The sequence below is a fragment of the Neopelma chrysocephalum genome, unplaced genomic scaffold, assembly GCF_003984885.1.
Source record: "Neopelma chrysocephalum unplaced genomic scaffold, ASM398488v2 Primary Assembly neopelma1_80b, whole genome shotgun sequence".
Lineage (NCBI taxonomy): Eukaryota > Metazoa > Chordata > Aves > Passeriformes > Pipridae > Neopelma > Neopelma chrysocephalum.
This window is the reverse complement of record NW_020897742.1, coordinates 14,115,809-14,140,512: the sequence shown is the minus strand read 5'-3', so window position 1 is coordinate 14,140,512 and position 24,704 is coordinate 14,115,809. Positions and strand designations below refer to the sequence as shown.

General features: G+C 36.6%; 1 protein-coding gene across 4 annotated transcripts in view; it reads left to right on the top strand.

Moving 5' to 3' along the window:
- The window catches only part of CSMD1 (CUB and Sushi multiple domains 1), a 1,127,710-nt gene that overhangs the window by 206,714 nt on the left and 896,292 nt on the right, over positions 1-24,704 (top strand). For all 4 annotated transcript variants that reach the window (XM_027690129.1, XM_027690128.1, XM_027690127.1 and 1 more), the window contains exon 2: positions 18,620-18,836. In XM_027690129.1, the coding sequence (XP_027545930.1) occupies positions 18,620-18,836 (217 nt within the window). The remainder of the gene's footprint in view (positions 1-18,619; positions 18,837-24,704) is intronic.

The window sequence follows — 24,704 nt, the reverse complement described above, 5'->3', positions numbered from 1 at the left end:
CAACACGTAAGTGACAATAAGTTATTTGGCCTTGTGCTTTAGTCTGAAACCAGCACATTTCATGACTAGAAAAGTATTTCCTGAAAGAAAAAAATATGCATCTATTCAGACATGTAGGAAATATAAGATTTCCCTACAGGTAAAAGATTTGAGAAACATGCCAACTAATCAACATGAGAGATTAAGCCCAGGGATCTGCCAGAATTATGCTTCTCTTTGGAAGTTCTGGGACTGACTCAGGACTTTGAATTCACCCTTCCTTGATGATTCCAGATCCAGAAGTTCAGTTTTGGGTAGGGTTTTTTAGTTCTTTTCCCCTTTACAGACAGTTTGATAGTTTCTCCTTATCAAGTCACAACTTCAAGGTTTCCAAGGTTCTGAGAATAATATGCTGTAGGCAGAATATGTGTTTTTTAGGATAGTGAAAAAGAAGTACCTGAAACTTGTAAAAGGAGCCAGTCCTTTCTATGAAGGGTCCTGTTGCAAGCAGAAAACACCTGGACAACCTGCACCTCCTCAGCAACGAAAGAGAATGGTAGTTTCTTGTGGCCAACTGTGCAAGCTCATTGGAAAGTGGAATACACAATCTTATTAAATGATCCTGTGCAAACATCAGGGTCAGGTTGGATGGGGCTGGAGCAACCTGGTCTAGTGGAAGATGTCCCTGCCCATGGCATGGGGTGGAACTAGGTGATCTTTAAGGTCCCTTCCAACCCAAGATATTTTAAGATTCTGTGAAACCTATGAAATTATTGTGAATTCCTGCATGTCATCCAGATCATGACTAACCCCTACATCCAGGTGTATCACTCTCCTAGGTTCTTGATAATCTTCAACATTTGGTTATCAGAAGGGGCAAGGCCTTCTACTGGTGAGGAGACAATTAGAGACAAATCGCCTTTTCTGCATAGATGAATAGCACCACTGCTTCAGATACCAAAAAAGTTATGGGCACAGTAATTTTACTGTTAACATTTGAACTGAAACACCATGATATTCATTATATGGATGCTGCTGTGGAATTCCATGTAGTCTGCATAACCATGGCATATATTTACTATAAAGAGTGGTGTGTAACATATTATTTTTACCTTCTATTTTTCACTGTTACATTGGTCAAATGGTGTAAAAATATTTATGGAATTTGGAAAGGGAGGAAAAATATTTGGAAAGCTCTTTTAAATCTGGAAGAAGCATGGCATGTTTCCACCCTTGTATCATTAATGTGACAACAGGACTCAGCATTTTTCCTATAATCCTCAATACTTTAGAGACTTGAGTATTCATAAGGGATTTTCACACCACTATTTTTGTAAACAGTGCATTTATGAAGCTTTTCTGATAGCATAATTTTCAAACCAAGAATAGCAAGGTACAGTTGAGAAAAAAGCTCTCACTTAAACAACTTGATCACAATCTCTTTATACAAAACATGATCAATTTATAAAAAAATAGAAATTAATTTAGAAAGTCAAAGTAAACATCAATGTGAACATGAGAATAGCCTTTTACATCCTCTTACAACCCAAAATTAATTGCTCCCTTTTATTAAAGACTGATTTGTAAATTTTGCAGCCCTAGAGGATATACAGTGAATAATCACTTCCTCATCCTTGTGTCTCTTTTTACTTGTATTTAGTTTCATTAATATGAACAGAAAAAATGGCCAAGTTATTTCTTTTCTGATTTTTTCTGGTCTTTCAGAAGTTTTGCTTTTTGCTGGCACTTTTTTTCCTCAGCTGTCGAAATTGATACACTGCTCATACTATCAAAATAAATATGCTTTGCCAGAATTGGAGTGATCTTAATGCCTAACTGTAGTATATAGTACTGGCAATAAAATTTAATAAATAATTTCTTTTTGAAGTCAATTAGAAAGTATTCCTACAAATAAAAAGAGAAGACTTTGAATAATTTCCCTCATGAAAAGCCCATAGAACTCTTTTACATTTGAAAACCATTTTATAAATGTAATTTTTGCTTTCAACATAGTCCCGAAAATATGTGCGTATGTATATAAAATACATACATTTTTAGCAAGTGTACTACTGCTTCTACTTAAAATATTAAGAAGTTAGGTTGCTCAGAATAATGGCTACAGCTGTGGTATGCCTTCACAGAGCTGAAACCAAGAGATAAAGCTGCTTCTTCTTTTAAAGGTTATAGACTAGAAAAAACCCAGTACTTTAAAATGCAATTAATACAGACTTTCAACTTCTCCCATCAAGGAACAATTCCCTGCTCAGTTTGTTAGACTCTCTGTCGGGCTATATAAGAGCAAATAACATTCTTCTTTCTCAACATTGAAGAATATAAATTTATAGGTACATTTTTCTAGAGGTTCTAGAGTTCTCATAAATGTTTTGTCTATTTACTTACATGAAGGAGATTTAAAGTCAGAAGTAAAAATATTTATTTTGCTTTAAATTAAACCTATTAATACTGATTTCCCAGTAAATAGAGATTTGTAAGGATTTCCCTTTCAATTTTAATGTACTTAGCAATCATTTTTGCCTCAGTAATTTAGGAAAATAATACCTAATCTTTTGACGTTAATTCCTTTTGATAGAATGTCTATAATTTCTGGTAAGAAAATGGACTCGAGAATTTTCATCAGTGTTCGTGTATTAGATCCCATTAATTCATTGTATAAATTTCACAGATCCCAGAGAAGAGCCAAACATTTTTTCAAAGGTAATGGGTCAATTCCATGCCCAAATTGAGCATATGAGGTTTTTCAGAGCAGGCAATGAAATGACTTGTCTTTTCTAAATTTGATGAGTTGGAAAGGTGAGCTGGTATTTAGCATCTCCTCAGGTACCCATGTAAGAGTCTGATCTCATTTGTTAAATGGAGACAATGGAGACAATGGAGAATGACATTTATATGTGATTCATATCTTCATAAAGTTTATATCTAAGATAAAATTGAATTAATCACACTTCTAAAATTCTCATCTGTCTCTAAAATTGGAGCCTTGATGACTAGTTTAGATTACATGACTAACGTTGGGTGGTTACAGTTAAGTGAGAGTAGTCCCATCCCCAGTGGTTTTACATATAAGCATAATCTGACATCATTAAGACCTAGAAAACTGTGCTACTGAGTTCAGAGGAAGAATCAAGTCTGTATCAGAGTCATGTGTTTATAGATAACCAATGCTCAGTGAAGTTTGAAGAATGTTCTACAAAGCTATAATGGGAAAAAGAAAACGTAGAATAGGTCTGTATATTGAGGAAGGCTTTAAGGAAGTGTAGGATGTGGTCAGTTGATCTGGTAGCTGTAGAATTTGCAGCTTGAAGCAGCTTGAAGTAACTGTGAAGCAATGTCTTTAGAATATGTTGCAGATGATGATGAAATCATGTTTGCAGATTAAATGATACATGACAAAGAGGAAACATTACTCAGGGGAGAGTTTTAGTTTTATGAAATAAAACAGGGATGTTAAATTTAAAATGAGACGTTTTGTATTTTCCAGTGTTGCATATTTGCACATGATCCATTTTCATTAGAAAGCAAAAGAAAAGGAAATCAAAAACAAAAACTTGATGTATTTTAGTCACTAAGGCATGGATGATAAGACTTAGATTTTATCCTGGATCTCAGATATTCTGAACTCTGTCCTTGATAGTCATTAGCTAAAACTCAGAAATTATTCAGGAGGTAGACTTGAATCCAGGTCTGCCAACCAGGTGATGAGAGAGCAGCCCTGCAGAGAAGGATGTATGATATTGGTGGGTGCAAAATTGGACATGAGCTGACAATGTACACTTGCAGCCCAGAAGGTCAACTATATCCTGCGCTGCAAATGAATCGTGACCAGCAGGTCAAGGGAGATGATACTACTCTTCTACTCTGCTCTTATGACACCCCACCTAGGCTGCTGCATCCAGCACTGGGGTCCTCAGCACATAACATGGACCTGTTAGAGCAGGTCCAGAGGAGGGCCATGCAAATTTTCACAGAGCTGGAACATCTCTCCTATGAAGACAAGCTGAGAGAGTTGGCATTGTTCAGCCTGGAGACAACTTATTGTGGTCTTAAGCCCCCTTGAAGGGGACTTATTAGAAGAAGAACTAGATAAAGAAATAGATATTATATTTGCATATTCAAGAGAAACAGTAAATTTTAATATTGATCGAGGAGTTGGAATAAAACAGCCTTAAAACATGTCATGCCACTCTTGTAAGATATGGTGCTATTCAACAAATTAATGACTACCAACAGCAAGTGCAATACAAAAATATCATTGCTGCATTTATCCTTTATGAATACTTCATGAACTCAAATCAAAATACTTGTACGTATAGAATTTCACTGGACGTGTTTTTGTTTGCAACTGGTTTTAGTGCTAAAGAGAACCAAAAAATAAATGCATGCTAGGAGAAAAATTCACCAGTCAGGTTAGTAAGAACAGCACTGTTATCCTGGAGAGGAAATCAGGACCTTCTCACTTGAAACATTAAAAAAATACTCAAACTGAAAAAACTCAGCACACTGCACTTTTAAAGTTTTCTTTATTTTCAATCTGAAAGTAAACATTTTTTTACAAATGACACAGATTATCAGATCTTACAAGTAAGATATACCTGCAGGAATATATCACCATCACCTGCCTGCTTATTTTAGAAACACTGATTCAGCCAGATTTGTTAATTGCACCCATCTACTCTTGTTTGCTGTTCTGCACAAGTATTTTTATCTTTGTAAGAGGCAAGCTCCTATCTCTACTTTGAGCATGCATTGGTTTCACAGTTCTGACCACAGATCTTGTATACAGCTTAAGGAAAAGCTGTCTGCTAAGAATCAAAACCAGTTTTGTTCAAGTACTTTGTCGATCATTTCAGTCTGACTGATTAAAGAGCTGATCTGTAATACCAAAAGCTTACTTCTTTTATGAGAAAAATGTGTGTTTTCTCTCTATTATTCATATAACACTTTGCCTTTGTGGAGAAAGACTTTCGGAAAGTTGTGTTTTACTAAACTTTTTTTATGACCTTCTGCAACTTACTGATAGTCCAGCTAATCTAGTAAATGAGAATGCCAAAATCCTAAAAGAAATTTCCAAGATCATTCTATAACTCATAGTGTTTTAAATTTATCAAGGTGGCAGATTTGAAAGAGTCAATACAAATTAGGCATGCTGTTGCAAACTATTAGATGTTGTTTCTGTGAAAATTAAGGATCAGACAGTTATATTCTTAGAAACTATTGTTTCTTACTGAACAGAAAGGGTCTCTTCATCATAAATTATTGTTTAGTATAGTGTCATGGTGGCAGTCTAATCCATGTGTAGTCTTTCATTTGCTTCCTGCTGGGACAAGCAATAATAAAAATATTTTATGCAAATATTAGGTCTGCCAAAACTCAAAGAGTATGAATGCTTCATGGGAAGTTGGAAAATCCTCTTTATTACAAATGTGCAGTTTAAGACTGTATTAAGCTATTACTATTCAGTAATAGCTACTCTTTCTATTAATATTGATCAGATACTATGACTTTGATCAGCCTGGCTATTAATAACACTACTTTTTAATTGGCAAAAAAAGGCAAAGAAAGGTCTTGCAAAGAAAGGTCTCACAAAGAAAGGGGAACCAATGTATGTTAATTCTGTAAATATTTTCCATGAAGGCAATAATATCAAAGGCTAAGAATGGCTGATATTCTCCTTAGTAATGAGCAACTTGTTAGTATCTTCAATGAAGAACAGAACAGAAGCGTTAAAACATAAAACCTATTCAGTGGGAAGTTCTTCAAAATCTGACTTGGATAACCTTAGATGCTTGGAGGTGTTCCCCCCTCAGTGATACCTCCAGGAGAGTAACATGAAGAGCATGGGAGACCTGACCAAAGTCCATCAAGCCTTGTGTCATATATGCCATTGGCTAATAGCAGATATCTAGAAAAAATGTAAGAAAAGTGTAAACATATTTTCCAAGATACACCTTCTTTCTTCCACGTGCACCTGGGAGACTTGCTAAGCCAGAGGTTTATGTTTCCTTTTAAAATGCTTTGATGGATCTTTTTTTTTCTTTTGCTAATTTCCCTTTTGCTACAGCCTAATTGCTTTCTTGTTGAAAGGAGCTCCACTGTTTATTTATGCACTAGGTGAAAATATATCTTTTTTTGTTTTGGACTTACAAGCAGAAGGAGAGTTTTGAGTAATGAAAACACAGGAAGGAAAAACAGGACAGAAGAACACTTTTTCTTACCCCTGTGATGCTGTGGGCCTCTCCCACGGCGGTCTCTTTTGCAGGCTAGAAAATCAGTCTATTTAGTCTCCCCATGCAGAAGCTATTTCATACTTTCAATCATCCTTACAGTTCTTATCTACACCTTTTCTGGTAAGGTTGAGGGTTTGAACTTGAACACAGAGTGCAGATTAGAGTTTATGCAGAGTTTAATGACAGTTCTGTTTGTTTCCTCTAACAATTTTAAACATTCTCTTTGCTTTTTGACTCTCATGCTTTTATGAGCACATTACTACAACACTACAGCTACTTCACAATTGTTTTCCTGAGTTCTAATAGGTAACTTGAAACCCATTGCTATGTGTGCAAAATTGAGCTGTGATTGGCCATGGTATTACTGTACCTGTTCCAACTGTACCTGTTCCAACATGGAATTTCCCAGTATCACAAAGTCTCCCTACAGCTCTTCACATAGCAAAAACAAGTGAAATGACAGCTGAAATTCAGTATCTATCATGTACCTCATGCAATTAAACAGCCATATAGCCTGGAAAAAAGATTCAACAAATGCAGTAAACCATCAGATCTCTTCCTTGCACTTTCTTTGATTAATAATTATGTATACAGTGGTTTGCCTCAGAAGCATAGAAATAATTAAGAAGATCAGATTCAAGAGTAAATAATAAAATACTGTTACCAAGTAAGTATTTGAAAACTGAAGAAAGGAAGGTAGGAAGGAAGGAAAGAAGAAAGGTGGATGGTAGAATCATTTTATGTGTTGGAAATTCAACTAGTGTTGCAGTTGATCTGATGTGATGTAGCTTGTGAAGACATGCCAGCTTGTATCAACTGAATATCTGCAAAATGTGACACAAAGGCAGTTGGCTTAAAGAGGTCAATGCTGAGATAAATCAAAGATATTTAATAATAAATCTGTTTGTTGAAGATATTTTCTTTTAGGAATAGCACCAAAAGGACATTTGGGAATATTTGGGGGGTTATTTTGTGTTCTCCGAGTGCTGTGATTGTATTGTGGCTGTACTTTTATATGTGACCCTTGATATTCTTTTTGCTGGCTCTAGTTGTTTTAATAGCCTACAGAATCAAAACTTTATAAATGTAAACATGGAAAAATACCTGTTATGTCAAATTACAAGAATCACAAACAATATTGCTTAACTTTGTAATGGTTTTATTTGTAATAAATGTGGTCTTTTATGACCAGATTGTGTTTATAAATTGTACAATGTTGTGAATCTTAAATTTATTTTCAAAGTACACTAATACTTCAGATTTTTCTATGAAATCGTAAGAATATTGTTTGTATGGTCTGGATGACTGCAGCTCACAACCATACTTTGACTTATACAGCTTCAAGTCTAGGTTATAATGACACAAGGAAGATGTTATAGTTGCAGGATTACAGTTGACACAGCATTTGTCTGTCTGTCCAGCAAGCCACTGTGAACAACTTAATTTTAAAGTTTCTGCCACAGGAGCTGTATGTTCAGTGTTTTTCACATATTTCCTCCCTGAATAAGGAAAGTTGTACATAGAAAGGTAAAATGGGATTCAAGTGTGCTGAGGGGATGATGGAAGTGAGCACTTCCAGAATTTCAGAGTAAGTCATTCAGCTGTAATTTAATAACTAGTACATTGTGCATTGAATTAATAATTTACAGTTACTTGTATAAAAATTATGAAGTTGACAAGGCTGTTATGGTTAGGGACAAGAATCTTCTTAAACTAGTTAGAGCTGGTTTTATCATAACTGCTAATTGACTAGTCACCTCAGCTAACATAAACATGTTGTTTTCAAATCACTGCTATTTTCTCTGTCTTTTTACGTTTTATAACACAAATGTGCCTGTCAGATGAGATGTAAGACAGCATGACATAATGCAGTCTGATGTAACATGAGTGAAAGCTAACATTTTAGATTCTTATCCTGCTCTTGTTGAAGGCCATGCACAATCTCCCGAAGGCATGTCCACTTCTGTTGAGCCATGCCAATAGTTTCCCACTTGGATTTTTGTCTCCTAGAAGCAAGGCAGATATGTAAGTAACCTGAACCTGTATGTAAAAGGTGATCCTTCTATCACTGAGGTCTGTGGAGTCCTTGCCATTGCCTTCAGTGGGAGTACAATCACGGTCCTGAACACTTCAATGGTCAGATACACTGTGTTACTGTTCAGAAAGGCTAGAATCTCAGAATCAACCCCTTCCACTACTCATCATCCCCCAACCTCAGATATTTTAGTTGAAGTTAGATCTCTTGATTGTCATAAGCCAGTACTTTTAGTCCTAGAGAAAGAACCCACAATATTTTATTTTTATACTTATAAAGGAAGAGCCATAAAGATATCTCCTGTGAATGGTAAATTAAAAATGTCCTAGAAAAACCCATATCCATGTGATTTTGGGGAAGCAGTGACTATGAATATCAGAACAGCTCACAGGTCTGAGGGCAATTCTGCACCACAGACACAGCCCTGACATGGCTGATCAGCCTACATTTCACCCACCCTGGTACGACCAGCTTTAGCAGTGCCAACATGAATATCATCTACTTGCTGTGCTGCTTCTGGCTCTCCATTTCCTGTCAGTCACATGGTTTTCCTGAGGATGAGTCAGTGATGCAGACAACTTTTTTCTGTACAGGATTTCACGTACAATGAAAATAAGAAGGTATTGCTTGTAATATTCCTGCAGAGGGTAGATCTCTTCTGTGTATTTCAAATATGGTTTAATCAAGGATTAAAAGTCACTTTGAGCAATCGAGTTCAGGACTAGTCTCTGAGATAGTGCTTGTGTGTTGTTATGTACAGGCAGTATGTGAGGGCACAGACTGGATGAAAAGGCCTGAAATAAGTTCAGTTTCTTCGATTTCATGTGCTTTACCTAGCATAAATAATTGAATATTTGGAGGATTTTTTCAAATTCATGTTTCAAAACATCATCCACCATAATTCTATAAGAAACAATTGTGTAGTATATAATTTGAGTGTTGCATTGTTAGGAGAAATCATTTAAGTATACAATATCATAAACATCCTCTTTCTTTACAGTTCCACTTTGTACTATCATCTAAATCTCTTGACTTATTTGAATTCAATTCATTGTCTAAACTTTTATTTCTGTAACGTATCTGAATCCTGTGCATGGGCTGAAGGTGTTTAATTAGTAAACACATAAACTATTATTACGCTATTTATAAAGTATTATTTTTATCAGTGGTACCTCATAACTCATGCTGATTGCATTTTTCTTACACTTCACAACATTACAAAAACTAAATAATTGCTTGAGATATACACAATGGAACACATAAAAATTATAAATAATTGGTTGAGATTTATGCAATGGAAAACATGACACTGGGAGAAATAAAACTTACCACGATCTTATGATCATGCAGAAAAATATCTTAAAATTTTTTCATTTGCTCCACTATGAGCTGGGGGCACCAAATAAGACTGGCAACATTTTGGCACCATTTTGAATTTGTGTAGATAGGGCCAAAGGATTCAGAACAATGCTGAATCAGACCTATAGTTACTCACGCAATTGCGTGTGCTATTGATGCTGCAAGATCACAGAATCACAGAATATGCTGAGTTGGAAGGGACTCACAAGGATCATTGAGTCCAAATCCTGGCCCTGCACAGGACCATCCCCAGGAGTCACACCATGTGCCTGAGAGTATTGTCCAAACTCTTCTTGAGCTCTGTCAGGCTTGGTGCTGTAACCACTTCCTGGGGGAGCCTGTTCCAGTACCCAACCACTCTCTGGGTAAAGAACCTTTTTCCAATATCCAACCTAAACCTTCCCTGGCACAACTTCAGACCATTCCCTCAGATCCTGTCACTGGCCACCACAGAGAAGAGATCAGTGCCTGCCCCTCCTCTTCCCCTCACGAGGAAGTTACAGACTGCAATGAGGTCTCCCCTCAGTCTCCCCCAGCCTGAACACACCAAGTGACCTCAGTCACTCCATATACAGCTTCCCCTCCAGGCCTTTCACCATCTTCGATGCCCTCCTTTGGACGCTCTCTAATAACTTAATATCTTTCTTACAAGCTGAGGCCACCCCAGTGCAGAGCAGAGCAGGACAATCTCCTTCCTTGACTGGCTGGAGATGCTTTACCTGATGCCCCCCCGGACATGGTTGGCCCTCCTGGCTGCCAGGGCACTGCTGAGTCATATTCAATTTGCCATCAACCAGGACCCCCAGGTCCCCTTTCTGGCACTGCTTTCCAGCATCTCATTCCCCAGTCTGTACATACATCCAGGGTTGCCCCATCTCAGGTGCAGAATCCAGCACTTTCCGTGGTTGAACTTCATATGGTTGGTGATTGCCCAGTCCTCTAATTTGTCAAGGTCTCTCTGCAGGGCCTCCCTGCCCTCGAGGGAATCAACAGCTCCTCTGAATTTTTTATCATCTGCAAATTTGCTTAGTATCCCTTCCAGTTCTGTATCCAAGTCATTTATGAAGATGTTGAAGAGCACAGGGCCCAAGAACCCCACTAATGACAGGTCGCCAGTCTGATGTTACCCCATTCACTGTTTCCCTCTGTACTTGACCCATGAGCCAATTGCTCATCCATTCCATGATGCATTTATCCAGCTGTGTGCTGGACATTTTGTCTGGAAGGATCCTATGAGAGACAGTATCGAAAGCTTCACTGAAATCCAAAAAGATGATATCAACTGGCCTCCCTAGATGACCTAGGTGGGTTACCTTGTCATAAAAGGAAATCAGGCTTTATAAGCAGGACTTTCCTCTCATGAAGCTGTGCTGGCTGTCACCAATGACAGCATTATCTTTCATTCTGAATATTGCTGTAAATAAATGTCAGCTACTGACATCAGGACTCAGGCACAGCAGCTGCATCACCCTCCATTCCATCCTGTTGCCCCATTAAAATCAGAAATTACTTTAGCACTGTGCAAACATATCAGTAAGATACAAAACATAAGGTACTAAATTTCCTGTGGTTAAGATTATTAGAACACATCATTTCAGTTCCATTCATGAATGTCTCACACAGCTGTATTTTGATTTTATAATCTTGTGGGACTGTGTGTCTGTTGCATCATTCCTACTCTGGTATTGCTAATGAGTGTCAGAGATTGTATAAGTTTTGTGTGTGTAAGTTTATTAACATCAAAAGTCCAATGAAATTTGTGTTTATGCATGCATGTGTTGTCCCTCTACCTATGTTTTGATTATATTTGTTTGCTAATGCTGAAATACTGTTTGCTGTGTTACATTGTTAATTTTTCATTCTTCTTTCTTATACATGCATTAGATAGGACAGTAGTGCCAATATTCTGATTCTGATACAAAATTCACATCTAAATCAGAAGCAGAATTATGTGTATGGACACCTGTCCAGGAGAATGTTTTACTCTTTCTTGCAATAGATCCATAAAGTATAATTTTTAATGTTATAGCTAAAATTCTTCCTGCAAAATGCACTTTTATTAACAAAGTTGATGGTTTTAACACTAAACCTAATGTAATGTCATCTGATCTTTCTAAATTAAATTCTAAAAATTACTCTTCTGTCTTTGCAAATGAAACTTCTCTAATGACTATTGAAAAATTTATTGCCACTCATTTTTTTCCTCAAGTTATGGGTTAGCAATTTCATTTGGAAGATAGTACTTGTCCTTCTCAGTTGATGTCAGTTGACTCTGCACTCTGTTTTAAATACAAAGAAAGGATGAATTAAAGTAACAGAGATGAAAAAATTTGAAACCTTTTCTGAACTAGTTCTGTGGTCACTTAAAAGAAAAAAAACTGCTGGATCACAGAAGTGATGCACAAAGTAATAACTGTAAGGGAAGAAAGGTAGTTAATGCAGATGATGTTCAAGGAGCAGTTACAATGAAAAAAATGGATTTTTCCCAGTCTTCAGGACTGGTCTTTTTGATCATATGTTCTTTAGTAGTAGTTTAAAAACAAACTGTTTGAACTGTGGTACACTTCTCAGCCTCATCATGTAGGCATCTGGTGACAAAAATGATAATAAAAACCCCTGCGGTAAGATCCTGACGTGAGCAAGGCTGTCAGTGAAGTGGTCTGGGAGAGTGGCATCAATGAAAGGCATCAATATAAAATGAAAGTGAAAGTGACAATGCTGAAGTGATGAGATTTGACACAGACAGTTATCCTGTATGTTGCAGGATTCTGGCAGAACTGAAGTAAGGAAGTCCTCAGAGTAGTTTGCCTACAGTCGAGTTGCTCCTATTCCAGTGAAGCTAAGCAGAGAATTTGGATTATTGTTTTAGTATTTCACAAACAATGGAATCAGCACTTTCCTTTTATTTACCTGGGCTATACAATACTCTCATTCTACCAGCTGTTGCTAAGCAACTGTAACAGTAACAGTGATGTTTACCTAAAGCCTAAATTTATTTTATTTTATCTTAGAAAAGTAGAAAAATAAAATCCAACCTGTCCTCGGTGATCACCATCTGCAGAATGATTTTGCATCTATGAAGAATAGTCTTGTTTTAAAGGGTAGTAAATCTGCCATTAGCGCAGCATTTTAAAATATAGGATCTTACTCTCTATAAAAGAACTTTTTCAACACCACCTTCTACATATTTCAAATCAGGTGTACAACTTGCATTGCTTTCCTCTCTTTAATGCCTTTACTTTCCTTCATTTTGATGAATCTTAAGAACAGTTGGAGTAAATTCAAAGGAAGAAGGAAGAGAATGTGAAGATCTTTGCTTTACTGGGATAAAATAATTGTTTTTGAAGGAAAAGGGATAAACCAACTTCATATAATCTAGTTGCTTTTAATTAAGAACTTACTGCTTTGTCAAAAGGAAACACTGTCAAGCTGTAGCCTTGAAAGAGTGATTAAGCTCTTTTTATTTTTTTGTACCTCTACTAACTAGTGGCATCTGAATTGATAGTGTTATAGACTGGATTTTTTTAAAGTATTAAAAGATTTTTTTTTAAAAAGTATTTCCTGCAGAGAGACATATTTTCCAGCATTTTATTTCCCCATTAACTTGTGTGAATACTGATTTATTGGTCTTTTTGGACAATCCAGTATTGAATAGAGAACATGAAATATCTTTTTCTCAATTTGTAATGGCAGTGTAATTCAGCTGATGTATAATATGCTTTTCAACATTGAGAACTTCATTAAAATAAAAACTTTCATATACCAGCAATTAAGATGTTTTGCTCTGGTACACAGCAAAAGCTGGTATTATGGCAGAATTTGTTTCAGAATTTCTTGCTGAATAGTCATATTAATCTTTAACCTTCAGAATAATTTAATTTCACTTGCGTGCTGGATAAAGGCTTAAATACACATAGAAAATGGTGCACAGAGCTATTGCCTGATTCTTAGAGTGCTAATCTGAGACTGTAAAAACACTAGCTTTTCTTTTTCATCAGCCCAATCAATGAATTTATATCCTGTGGCTAGAAGGTCTGAATTTAAAAAGTTTTATAGATTGATGAAGTTCCAGTCACCTTGTGAATGTCTGCATCAGAATTTAATGTTATTACACGCATTCAAGCTTCACATGTGCGATGGACCCCATGAAGGCCCTAGACTGGTCACGGCCAGAAATTGCAAGGCTTGAATGAATCTGTATTTAGAAGAAGTCCATCTAGATTGTGCAATTTAGCTGCTGTTTTTTCTCTATTTTTACCTTTAGTGCCAAGCTATAGAATATTTAATGATTCAGAGGCAATTCGTAGTGTTTGGAAGGGTCGAATCCAGCAGCCAACAAAGGTGAGGCTGCCCCATCTCTTTCCCACATGCAGGAAGTGACAAGGCTGAGCAGCTTTTCCCAGTAGGTACAGGCACACAGAGCACAAGAAGACACCACATGCACATGTATACAGCCAGCTCCATGGATTAAGAGAGTCAGACATGCTCACATTCACATGAGCTCAGGCAGCACCAGTGGCCTCAGTTGGTTTCTCCTCTCTGGCCCAGGGGAGTTGTGTTCTTCCCACCCACTCACCCACCCAGAAAGCTGACCAGAAGTTCCCTGGGCTGCAGTAGTAACCCCACCCAGGGTCTCATCCTTGGAGAAACCCTCCTGTCTTCCTCTCCACATCCCCTACTCACCACCTCATCTGTCCAGATGTTCGCCAGCACTCACACACCCGCACTGGCTCCCAGCGCTGCACTACAGGCAGACAGACTCTGGCCCTGGTCACACTTGGGGCTGACACAGGGTGTCACTCACTGGTGTCTCCCTGGTCACTGGCCCCCAGGCATTAATTATTTCAGATCAAATAACTTTCAACAATTTCTCATTAATTCTCTTGAACTGAACTATTTTTTGCCTGGGTCTTACAAAAACGTAATGAGTAAAATTACACTATTCTCATTTCACATTGCTCTGAGACTGGCTTTGGTATGTTTAAATATCTGAAGTACTGAAGCTCTGTGGTATCAGTTCTCCCTGACATCTGAAGGTGATGGTGGGCACAGCAAGCAGACTCCAGTGCAGGGTAGGCGTCCACTTTGTGAGATCTCTGTGCTGTCACTGCTGGCTAGGGTGTGCTTCAGGTGTGCCAGTAAAGATGGTGGATTGCAGTTGGGAATAAATTTTCAGTGGTGCCTAAATTAAAAGGATCTCACTATTTTCTGATTTGATTAATTCCTTGGAAAGTGCTTCATAATGGTGGTGTGAGGTTTACGTAATAATTGATTTTTAAAGGATAATTGAAGTAGCTACATGCTGTTTAATACAGTCCTCAGAGAATAGTGCCTTTGCCTCCCTGGCCATTGACATTTCCCTTCTTGATTGAAGTTACTTTAGGAAATAACAATTTTATTGGGTAGTAAGACAATGACTTAAGTCAGAGGATGACTTCTGGATATATTAATGAGAAAGAAGCGATGAAGGCCTGGTGCAGAGCATGGTTAGCTGATGGCAGGGGCTGCGGGGACCTGCAGTCTTGAAGGGGGTTGGAAGTGCTGGAGATTAAGTGGAGCTCAACAGAGGTGAAAACACAAAGGGAGCATATGAAAACACAAGAGAAAGGAAAAAGGGGTGATTGAAACATGATGTGCAAAACACCTGTTTGTGTCTTACTGCTCTGTACTGCTCCACTCTCTCAATTTAAATCTGTAGTTACCTTTTGTAGTTCAAGAGGAAATCTTTTTTATTCTATGTATATATATAACACATCTTCATGCTATCATTCATATTGGAGAAACTGTTGCTGTCATGTGCTTTGCTTCTCAAAGTCATTTAAGTTGTGGCTAACACTTACTGCAGTAACAAAGTTCCTGCAATTGTGCATGTACCTGAGTAGGAGGAGTCATAATTGCAGGCATGAGATGCTCCTGGGACATGAGAGGTGTGTGTCTGAATTTGCTGTGCAGGAGGGAGGATTTAAAAATCTGTGAAGGCTCTAGCCAAGTACTGAGTCAATGGCTGCACATCTTGTGAAAAATGGCAATATTTATTTTGTCATTTGACACAAGGGCTGGAACTAAAATGAATTTTAAGGGTAGACCTTTTTGGTGTCTTCAGCCTACATTCAGCTCAGCAGAACTACTTAATCTCTGCTGATATTCTTTTAATATTTTCCTCTTGATATGTTCAGTTTCTTTACTTTGTTGACGCTTTCTTCTACTAAGACACCCATAAGAAACAAAATATTCTTAATCTCATTGTTGTCATCTTACTGGTCTGTGGTGTCTCTGCAGTCAGAAATTCCATTTTCTTGAGGGATATTGGTCAACTCCTACCTAATTTGCTGCCACCTGTCACTCATAAGTCTCCTCATTCCTGCTCTCCGAGTATGTCCTAAAAATGAATCTCTTTTAAGTGATTTGATGATAAATTTAGTCTTTGGCAGAGGTGTAATATCTGGTTCTGAAGGTTTTAGACTTACATATATTGAAAAAATAGATGTTATACAGATAGCAGCTGACCCTTTTATCCAATATTCTGCTCTGTTAACATGCTTATGTCTTAACCAGGCAGGGACAGACCTAGAAGGATGTGTGTCCTAAAGTCTCTTTGAGTATTACTTGGTTCAGAAGCAAAATCCTCATTGCAGTTGTCAGTGTGCAGCAACGAGATTGCTGGAAGTTAACAGTATATTAAATTTCTTCTAGAATTTTTATTAGGGTATTTACTGAATACTAAGTAAATAAGTATATATTTGTATATATTTATATATATGAATATAAAATTAAGAGCAAACTTAAATAGCACTTCACAGTAATCATTTTTCTTTATGATTCTCCTTTGCCTCATGTTTCTTGGGTACAAAGTGAATAGTGTATGAATAGTTTCGGAACTAGAGGAATATATACACAGGAGAGCAAAAGCAAACTGGAGAAAAAAAGGTCTCTGTGTGGTAAGAAACTTTTCAGTTAAAGAGCAGTAATATGTTGTCTGCCTTATTTGCCATTCATGTTTGTTTATTTTTCAAAATAATAATGCACAATAATCTATACCTACCATAAGGAGTACAAAATGCCTTTAGTAATAAAACTGGGAGCAATCACTGGCAGTGGCAAAAACTTCTGCAAGCAGTTAGTAAGTGTCTCTGTAAAGAAATCTCTGGCCATGGCTGTGTGGGGGCTCAAAGGGTTCACTTACTACCCCAGCAATATTCAGTTTTACCTTAAGCCAGCTGTTGGGTTCCCTAAGAGATTGGGGAAGTAATTTGTCTTCCTGGAAGTCAGAAATGTAGTTAACATATTGCATTTACATATGCAGTTACATATGGTGTACTATATTCCTTATTATCTAGAATTACAAATTTCTACTCCTGAAAGGTGGTTCTGTCTTTGACAGATCTTAGGTGAATTGCTAATTAGCACCTGATATCTCTCCTCTTTCAAAACAACCCTTTCACACCCGGGTGGTAGGAAGGCTGCTGTGCAGCATGGCTTGCAGCAGGTACTTGACTTATATAAATCAGTTTCTGGATGTTGGAAACATGAAGTAGCTGGTTAGAGTAACAGGGTGCTGGGCTGTCACTATAATTCTTTTCTGTTTTCAGAACATTAGTTCTGTAGTAATTAAATTATTTTAAATTGCTTGTGACACTTGTATGATATTTCCCCTGTGGTTGAAGGAAGAGGAATACAATGCAAAGCGACTGCAAGAATGCTGATAAGTTATAGTGAACAGTACATAGCTGAAATATTCATGCTAAGTTCATGGTGTAATAGATTCCTTCTTTACAAATATTTGATGATAACAATGTCTTATTAAAGCAACATGAATCAAATGGTAGATATACTAGAGAAGATTTTTAAAGGCCTCCTGAATCCCCATAGCTTTTTTATCTCTTCATTAGAGTTTTTGTTATATTTGAAATTCAGTAAAAAATTATTCCCTATTAGTTCCTCAGTTTTAGCAGCAAATCCCTTTTATTAAATCCATTCCATTAAGATTTAGAAACCTCCTACAAGAATTTGACAGCACTTCTCTGAAGGATTCAGTCTCAGAGACCCACTACTGGGAAGTTAATAATAAAATTGCACTCTGAAATACTTTTCTGGTTTAGGTGTAACAATAAAATGCTAAGATTATACTTGTTCTTAAGTGCTTAAAATGCATATAATACAGTGCACAGAATGTCCTTATACTTTTCTCTGTTCAAATATTTCATTAATGCTTCTCTCCAGCTCTGAGTCAGTACAACTGTTGTGTGTGGGATTAACAAAATCAAGTAGGAAACTGGCAACAATGTGCACTGTAAATCAAGGTTTCTTGCTGAGGACTTCCTGTTAATGAGATATCATACCCTCACAAAGTCTGTAGGATGTACAAACCAGACACAAATGCCTGCTAACTAAAACCCTCAGTGATATTTTTAAAGAATCCTAAAAAGAATTAGAAAAAAAATTAACACTTTCCTGATCACAATACATATGGCATTACAAATGTTATACCACAGAAATTTTGCTGTATTGTCAAAGAATAAAAATCTTGATGTTAGTTGTGACACAATGAATAATAAATGTGTTTACATTTTGCTCATCATGTTGAAAGTATGTTTCAGAACAGCAGAAACTCTAATACTTTAGTGTTTATATAGAAACTTTATAACTGGCCTTTGTCAAAAAGCTCTGAACACTCTCTGCCACTAAAACTGTCGGTCTATTGAATTTACGGCAGGAAAACTAATGCTGAAATTTCACATTTAGATGAATAAGTAATACACTGTTAATACTACAGAACCTCAAATAATGATTCACTGCATAAAAAGTTGGTAGGTGTCTCAGAAAATCCAGCTATGAGGGTTGTGAATCCAGAGGGACAAATGGTATAAATGCAATTTTATATGGTGTTTGTAATCTAGAAAAAAATATAAAATTAAGTTTACATATAGGTATACTCATGTAAGAATATATACTGGAGGAGAAAAAAAAAGACCAATGCATATTTTCCTTTCTTCTTTTTCAGGTCAGAACTGTGGAGGCTTAGTACAGGGACCAAATGGTACTATAGAAAGCCCTGGATTTCCTCATGGTTATCCAAATTATGCCAACTGCACGTGGATCATTATCACAGGAGAGCGTAATAGGATACAATTGTCATTTCATACTTTTGCCCTCGAGGAAGATTTTGATATTTTGTCAATTTATGATGGACAACCACAGCAAGGCAATTTAAAAGTGAGGTAAGGTACTTTTTTCTTTCTTAATTTCTTTCTTTCTCTCTCTCTTTACTTTTCTTTGTCTCTCACACATATATGTTCTGATGATATGTTAGAATTACATTGCGTTTCCTTAGTTCATCCCCAGCCACGGGGATAGCAGTGCCCCAAGATCTCACAACAAAAAAAAAAATAATTCAAGTTTCAGATCTTTATGACCCTAGCTTGTGTATCAGTAACATCGGTACTTAAAACTTGCACAGTTCAAGGTCAGTTTTTGTAAAGGCCCTGAGCACAGGAATATTCCACATTACAGTAAATTATCCTTATTTATCTTACTACCTATGGAATCCAGATTTGGCCCAGGGACCCTTTCTTGAAGGCACCAATCACCACTTTTTGAAAGAACTCTTACTGAGATCATGCTTTACTTTTCTACCATGCCTACAATATTTGAATCAGAGGATGGGTGTGTTGTTTGTGCTAACAGTGTCCCATGGTCTCTCACCAAATGTGGCACAAAAGTGGTGAGTGATATTGTGAGACACAATATCATCAGTGTATGTTAGGCTACCTCTGAAAATGTTTGCTGCATGAAATCCTTCAGGTGACTGTTGTCTGCCTGGCAGATGAGTTGAGATGTTAATTGCTTGACATTGCCAAAACTGAAATTATTCTCCATTAAGCAATTAGGTATCTTTAAAGGTCAAAAAATGGGGTAACTTATCTATCGAAATACCACTGAGGTTATAACAAGGCTTTGTGGAAGCTTTTTGACCTTGAAGCTTTTTACAACTTCTGGTTTTGATGCATTCATGTCATTGGTGTCTTGTGAGTTCCTCAGTCATTTGCTGGATTTCGACTGCAGAGCTGGAAAGCAAACATTGCTTTCAGTGCTGCTTTGTCATTTTCTGTTCAGTCATGAGATTTATGGAGTACTGTAAAACACTGCTGTCAGTTCTGTTGTCTGATTACCCTTTTACAGGATGCTGATTTATACTATAGTGTTAAAACAAATATGGGAACATCACCAACTTGTTACGCATTTTAGTGGGTATCATCATATATTTTTGACAACAAAAATGTTCTGATTCATTGTTGACTCAGTCCAAAAAGTTTTGAAAAGGTAGGAAGGTAGGATGCAGCTACTGGTGCTTTCATTGCATGGTGTGTGGGCTTCATGTACTGCACTTAACTGATCTCTAGTACTTGTATCCCCTGTGTAAAAGGATAAACATTTTTTAGTCAAATGTTAAAAAATGCAATATCTAACATGCCTACTTGTTTTACACTAATCTTGGTAGAAAATTGTTTTAAGGAAGAGCACCAACAGGTGTTCTGTGGGTATGAGCATGGAAAACAAATTCCTAAGTATGATCTTGATCCCAGTGAAATAATTGTAATTGCTGTTGATTCCTGTAAAATAAAGGTTTTACTTTCAATTTCCAGCATTGAAGCTGGAATTTTATTTCTCCTTGTTTGTATTTGCCAATCAGTTACCTTCATAAGTGGCATCATAAGGAAAGAAGCACTTGTTGGGTTTGCAGGATGCAGAGGTTAACGTAGCAGAATTTGAATGACAGGTTGTTATTGACATGTCTCATATCCCGTGGCATAGTCCTTGTTGTACAAAGCACATTCACAGGTGTACCCCTCTGCAATTGCACATTTTAAGACAGTTCCCTGAGCAGATATTGGAAAATTATAGTCCTCTTTTTTTTTTTAGCTGTCAGCATGCAGATGCAAGAGAGCATCCTGGAACTTCTGCTTGAAGGCATACACTTTTTTTTTTCCCAATAGATTAAAAAAACTTCATTAGATTTTGGGTAATTGTGTTTCTTAAGCCATCATGCAAAATCTAGAGATTTTCCTTAAAAATAGCTGTGTAACTATATCACTGTCACAAACTATAATAATTAAGTAATATTAATCCTATATTTTGTATCTTATTTTTTCAGCTGCTAAAGCAAAAATGAATAAAAATGAATACTATGTTCAACTAGTTTACTGTGCTGCCTGAGGGACCTTTCAGTATGCTAAATGGCCACCAGTATACTTTCACTGCATATTGATTGTAAAACCTAATAAAATAGAAACACATACAAAATACATTGAAATGATAAGGCAAAGGAATAAATAGTTTTAGGCTGTTTGTGTGGAGAAAGAAAAGCAAAACAGGTAGTGGTAAGATGAATATGAACTTCTTCTGTTAGTGCATTACTATGCTTTTGCATATAGTGATTTAAGGAATAAATTACACATGGTAGTAGTCACAGCCTATTGTAAGCTATCTTATAAGGAGGTTGAGAAGTAACATGATAGCAGAAAGAACAGTGTAAACAAAACATAAGGTACTAAAAAGTGCTGTTTTACGTCGTGCTTTTTTTCTAGATAAAACCCAACTAACGTTCAGTAATTCTGTGTAATTACTGAGACCTGTGGCTCAAAATTGTTCTTAAACAGATTGCTGCAGTTGCTTTATTTTAATGGTTGTAAAGTTCATAGAACACAAAACAGAAGTTGATATATAATATATATATTTATATATGTATATATTTATATTTATATATATACTCATACATGTATTTCGGATGGGAAAACAGTCCAGGAGTGCAGCACAGGCTGTGATCTATTCAGTGGTGCAGCAGCTCTGTGGAAAGGGACCTGTGGCGAAGAAAGCCAACAGGATGCAGGGCTGCATCAACAAGGGCATCACCAACAGGGATAAACAAATCATTGTCCCACTCTGCACAGGGCTTGTCAGGCCACACCTGGAATACTGTGTTCAGTTTTGCTCCCACTATACAAAAAAGATGTGGACAGGCTGGAGAGGGTCCAGAGAAGGGCCACAAAGATGATTGATGACTGGGAAGCTGCTGTATGAGGAAAGGCTGAGAGAAGTGGGTTTGTTCAGCCTTGAGAAGGGGAGATCTTAAAACCGTGTTCCAGTATTTAAAGGGTGGCTACAAAAGAGTTGGATATTCCCTTTCTGCATGAAAAAATTAGAGGTATAGGGTACAAGTAATTCCTGAGCAGATTCTGATTGGACACAAGAGGCAAATTTTTCACAATGAGAAAAATCAGTCATTGGAATAATCTCCCTGTGGCGGTGTCCCCAACCTTGGACACTTTTAAGATTCAGCTGGACCATCTTTTCTAGTCTGTACTTCTGCCAAGAAAGGCTGAACCAGATGGTCCTTGAGGTTTCTTCCCATCTGGTATTCTATGACTATGATTCTGTGATGTATAAAAGAGGAAAATTGAAATTTTAACTGTAATGAGACCTGTTATGATAATGCTTTGTTGGGTACTGAAGTCTTAATTCTATAGACAAACATGAACTTAGATAATTAATTTCACCATATATTATAACCAAAACAGATGTCTCAGTTCTATATAATTGAAAAAAACCCTTACATTAAAGCCAAAATATTGCATTATTAGTTGATGGAGAAAGATTTCAAAATAAATCACATTCTACTTAAGCTAAGAAAAGACGTAAAATGTATTTTTTATTTCCATTTTACACTCTAAAGATAATGTCATTTATTATATGCAATTAATCATCAGCATGCAGAACTCGTATCGATTAAACGTGTGGAGAGGAGATACAAGAGTGATGCACTGAGAACAGTTATTATTCAGTTGTATTCCTTGTGGATTGTTTTCCTAAGTAAGCATTGTATTCAGTGATTCACTGAATATCTGCTACTGCCTGTAATACAGGTGCAAGCAAATATTTAGTTTGACTTTGTTTCTTTACCATATGTATCAGATAAAATAATAAATAGTAATATTTTTAATAGAAAGGGGGAATGTATCAACAGGACATAGGAACACAGGCCAGCTCTGAAGGGCCTTATCAACTTGCATACTGCTGATAGATACATTACGTGCCACAGGCGAGTTCAAAACAGACATCTCAAGAGTTCATGGATTTCAAAAGTAATTTCAGAGATTGTTCTAATACATACCTATTTTCCACACCTGAAAAGAGAAAATTGCTCATTAATTTTAGCATAAGTCTTGTTACAGTGTATTTTTCCTATATGTAGAATTCCTGAATAGTAATTTCATAGAGAGGTATAGGGAAACTGTAACAGGACTAGGTAATCAGAAAAGTTTGTACCAAAACATCTGTTGCTGAAGGGATGAAGTGGGGTGTAAATGGGGTGTTAGGACTTAGAACTGTGAGTGTTACAAACTTAGTGAACTGAGACTTTGTATGTGGGATTGCCTTCATCTCAGGTTATGGCCTGAGATTCCACATTTTTTCTGTGTCAAATACAGGTAAATGCTGTAATCTCTGTTTTACAGTGTCTGTCAGTTACTTTTTTAGTATCTCACACTTAGTTTACCTAAGAGTTAGTTGCAGAAGACCTGTGCAATATACTCTGGAATAAACTTTTTCAACTAATCATTCAGACGGTCCTGAAAAACTTTTAAAAATGGATTCCTAGCAGTTTTGTTTTTCCTTACACAGAAATGCTGCAAATAAAATTATATACACTAATGGAAAACAGAAATATGCAGATGTGAATATTTTTTGTTGTGTGTGCACATCTGTCAGTTTTTTTGGACATACATAGTAAATATTTTTTTGGAAAGTGATTTTAAAATGTCTGTTTGCCTTCATGGCTTCTTGGGCCTTTAAAGCTTTACTGAGTTTACTGCAATCTAGGTAATAATATAAAAGATGCTGCTCGTTATTACTCATACTAGGTAAAATAACCAGTTTTGGTTTAACAGAGCAGTAATGCAAATTATGAAAGTTGCTAATGGAACTTGTAATAAAATAAAGCTTACCAAAAATTTTCTGCAAGAATATATAAAATATATGTTTAATACCAACACATATCCTCTGCTTTCTTAAATTATGTAGCAATAATAGGAACTAAGTGTGAATTATTCACAGTATTCACTTTTCTCTGTCTCCATCAAGCAATAAACTACATGTATATATTTCAAAATCCAAGCATGGAGGTAAAAGTTAAAGTCTGAGCTCCCATTTACTATTAAATCCCTTTTATCTTTACAAACCATGATTTATCATGTATGCAGTGTTTTAAATTTTTTGTTTGATAGATTTTGTTTTGTTTCTTGGTTGTTTATTATTTTATTTCTTCAGAAACCATTTCTGTCTTCGGTCTCTCCAGGGTCAAGAGAACAGTGAAGCAATGAGGGGGTGATTGACTTTTCTGCAGAAGTGCTATCACTGCAGCAACAAGAGCCTCACTCACTTTGAAGTTCTTTATTTCTTTTTCCCTTCCCCGTGAATATGTCATACGTGGTATTTTTAAAATTTTTATTGCATAGCATTTTCTACAAGTTTTATTGAGTGTATAGTACTTTTGTGTGTGTGTGAGCTAGTTACTTTGTGAAGAGAACAGTGTAGGAATGAGTATAGTAGTCATATTTTTTCCAACTGAAGCCTACCTAGAACACAGGGCAAAGTAACAGAGACTGGGCTAGTGTTCAAATTTGTAAAACAAGATTATTGAATAATTTCAGCAGGACATTCTGGTACTTCATGTCTGCAAGAAAAGGAAAATTATTACTGTGATTATGCAAATTATTACTGAGTTCTCACCTATCAATGACAACCGTTCCCCTTTTTATGTTAATCATATAATGATAGAATAAAATATAGAATGGCTTGGGTTGGAAAGAACCTTAAAGATCACCTGATTCCAGTGCCCCTGCCATGGACATGGACACCTTCCACAACACTGGGTTGCTCAAACCCCCATCCAGCCTGACCTTGAACACTTCTAAGGCATGGTCCTTCCACAGTTTCTCTGGGCGACATGTTCCAGTGCCTCAACATCCTCTGAATAAAAAATTTCTTAACACCTAATTTCCTAACATCTAATCTAAACCTGCCCTCTTGCA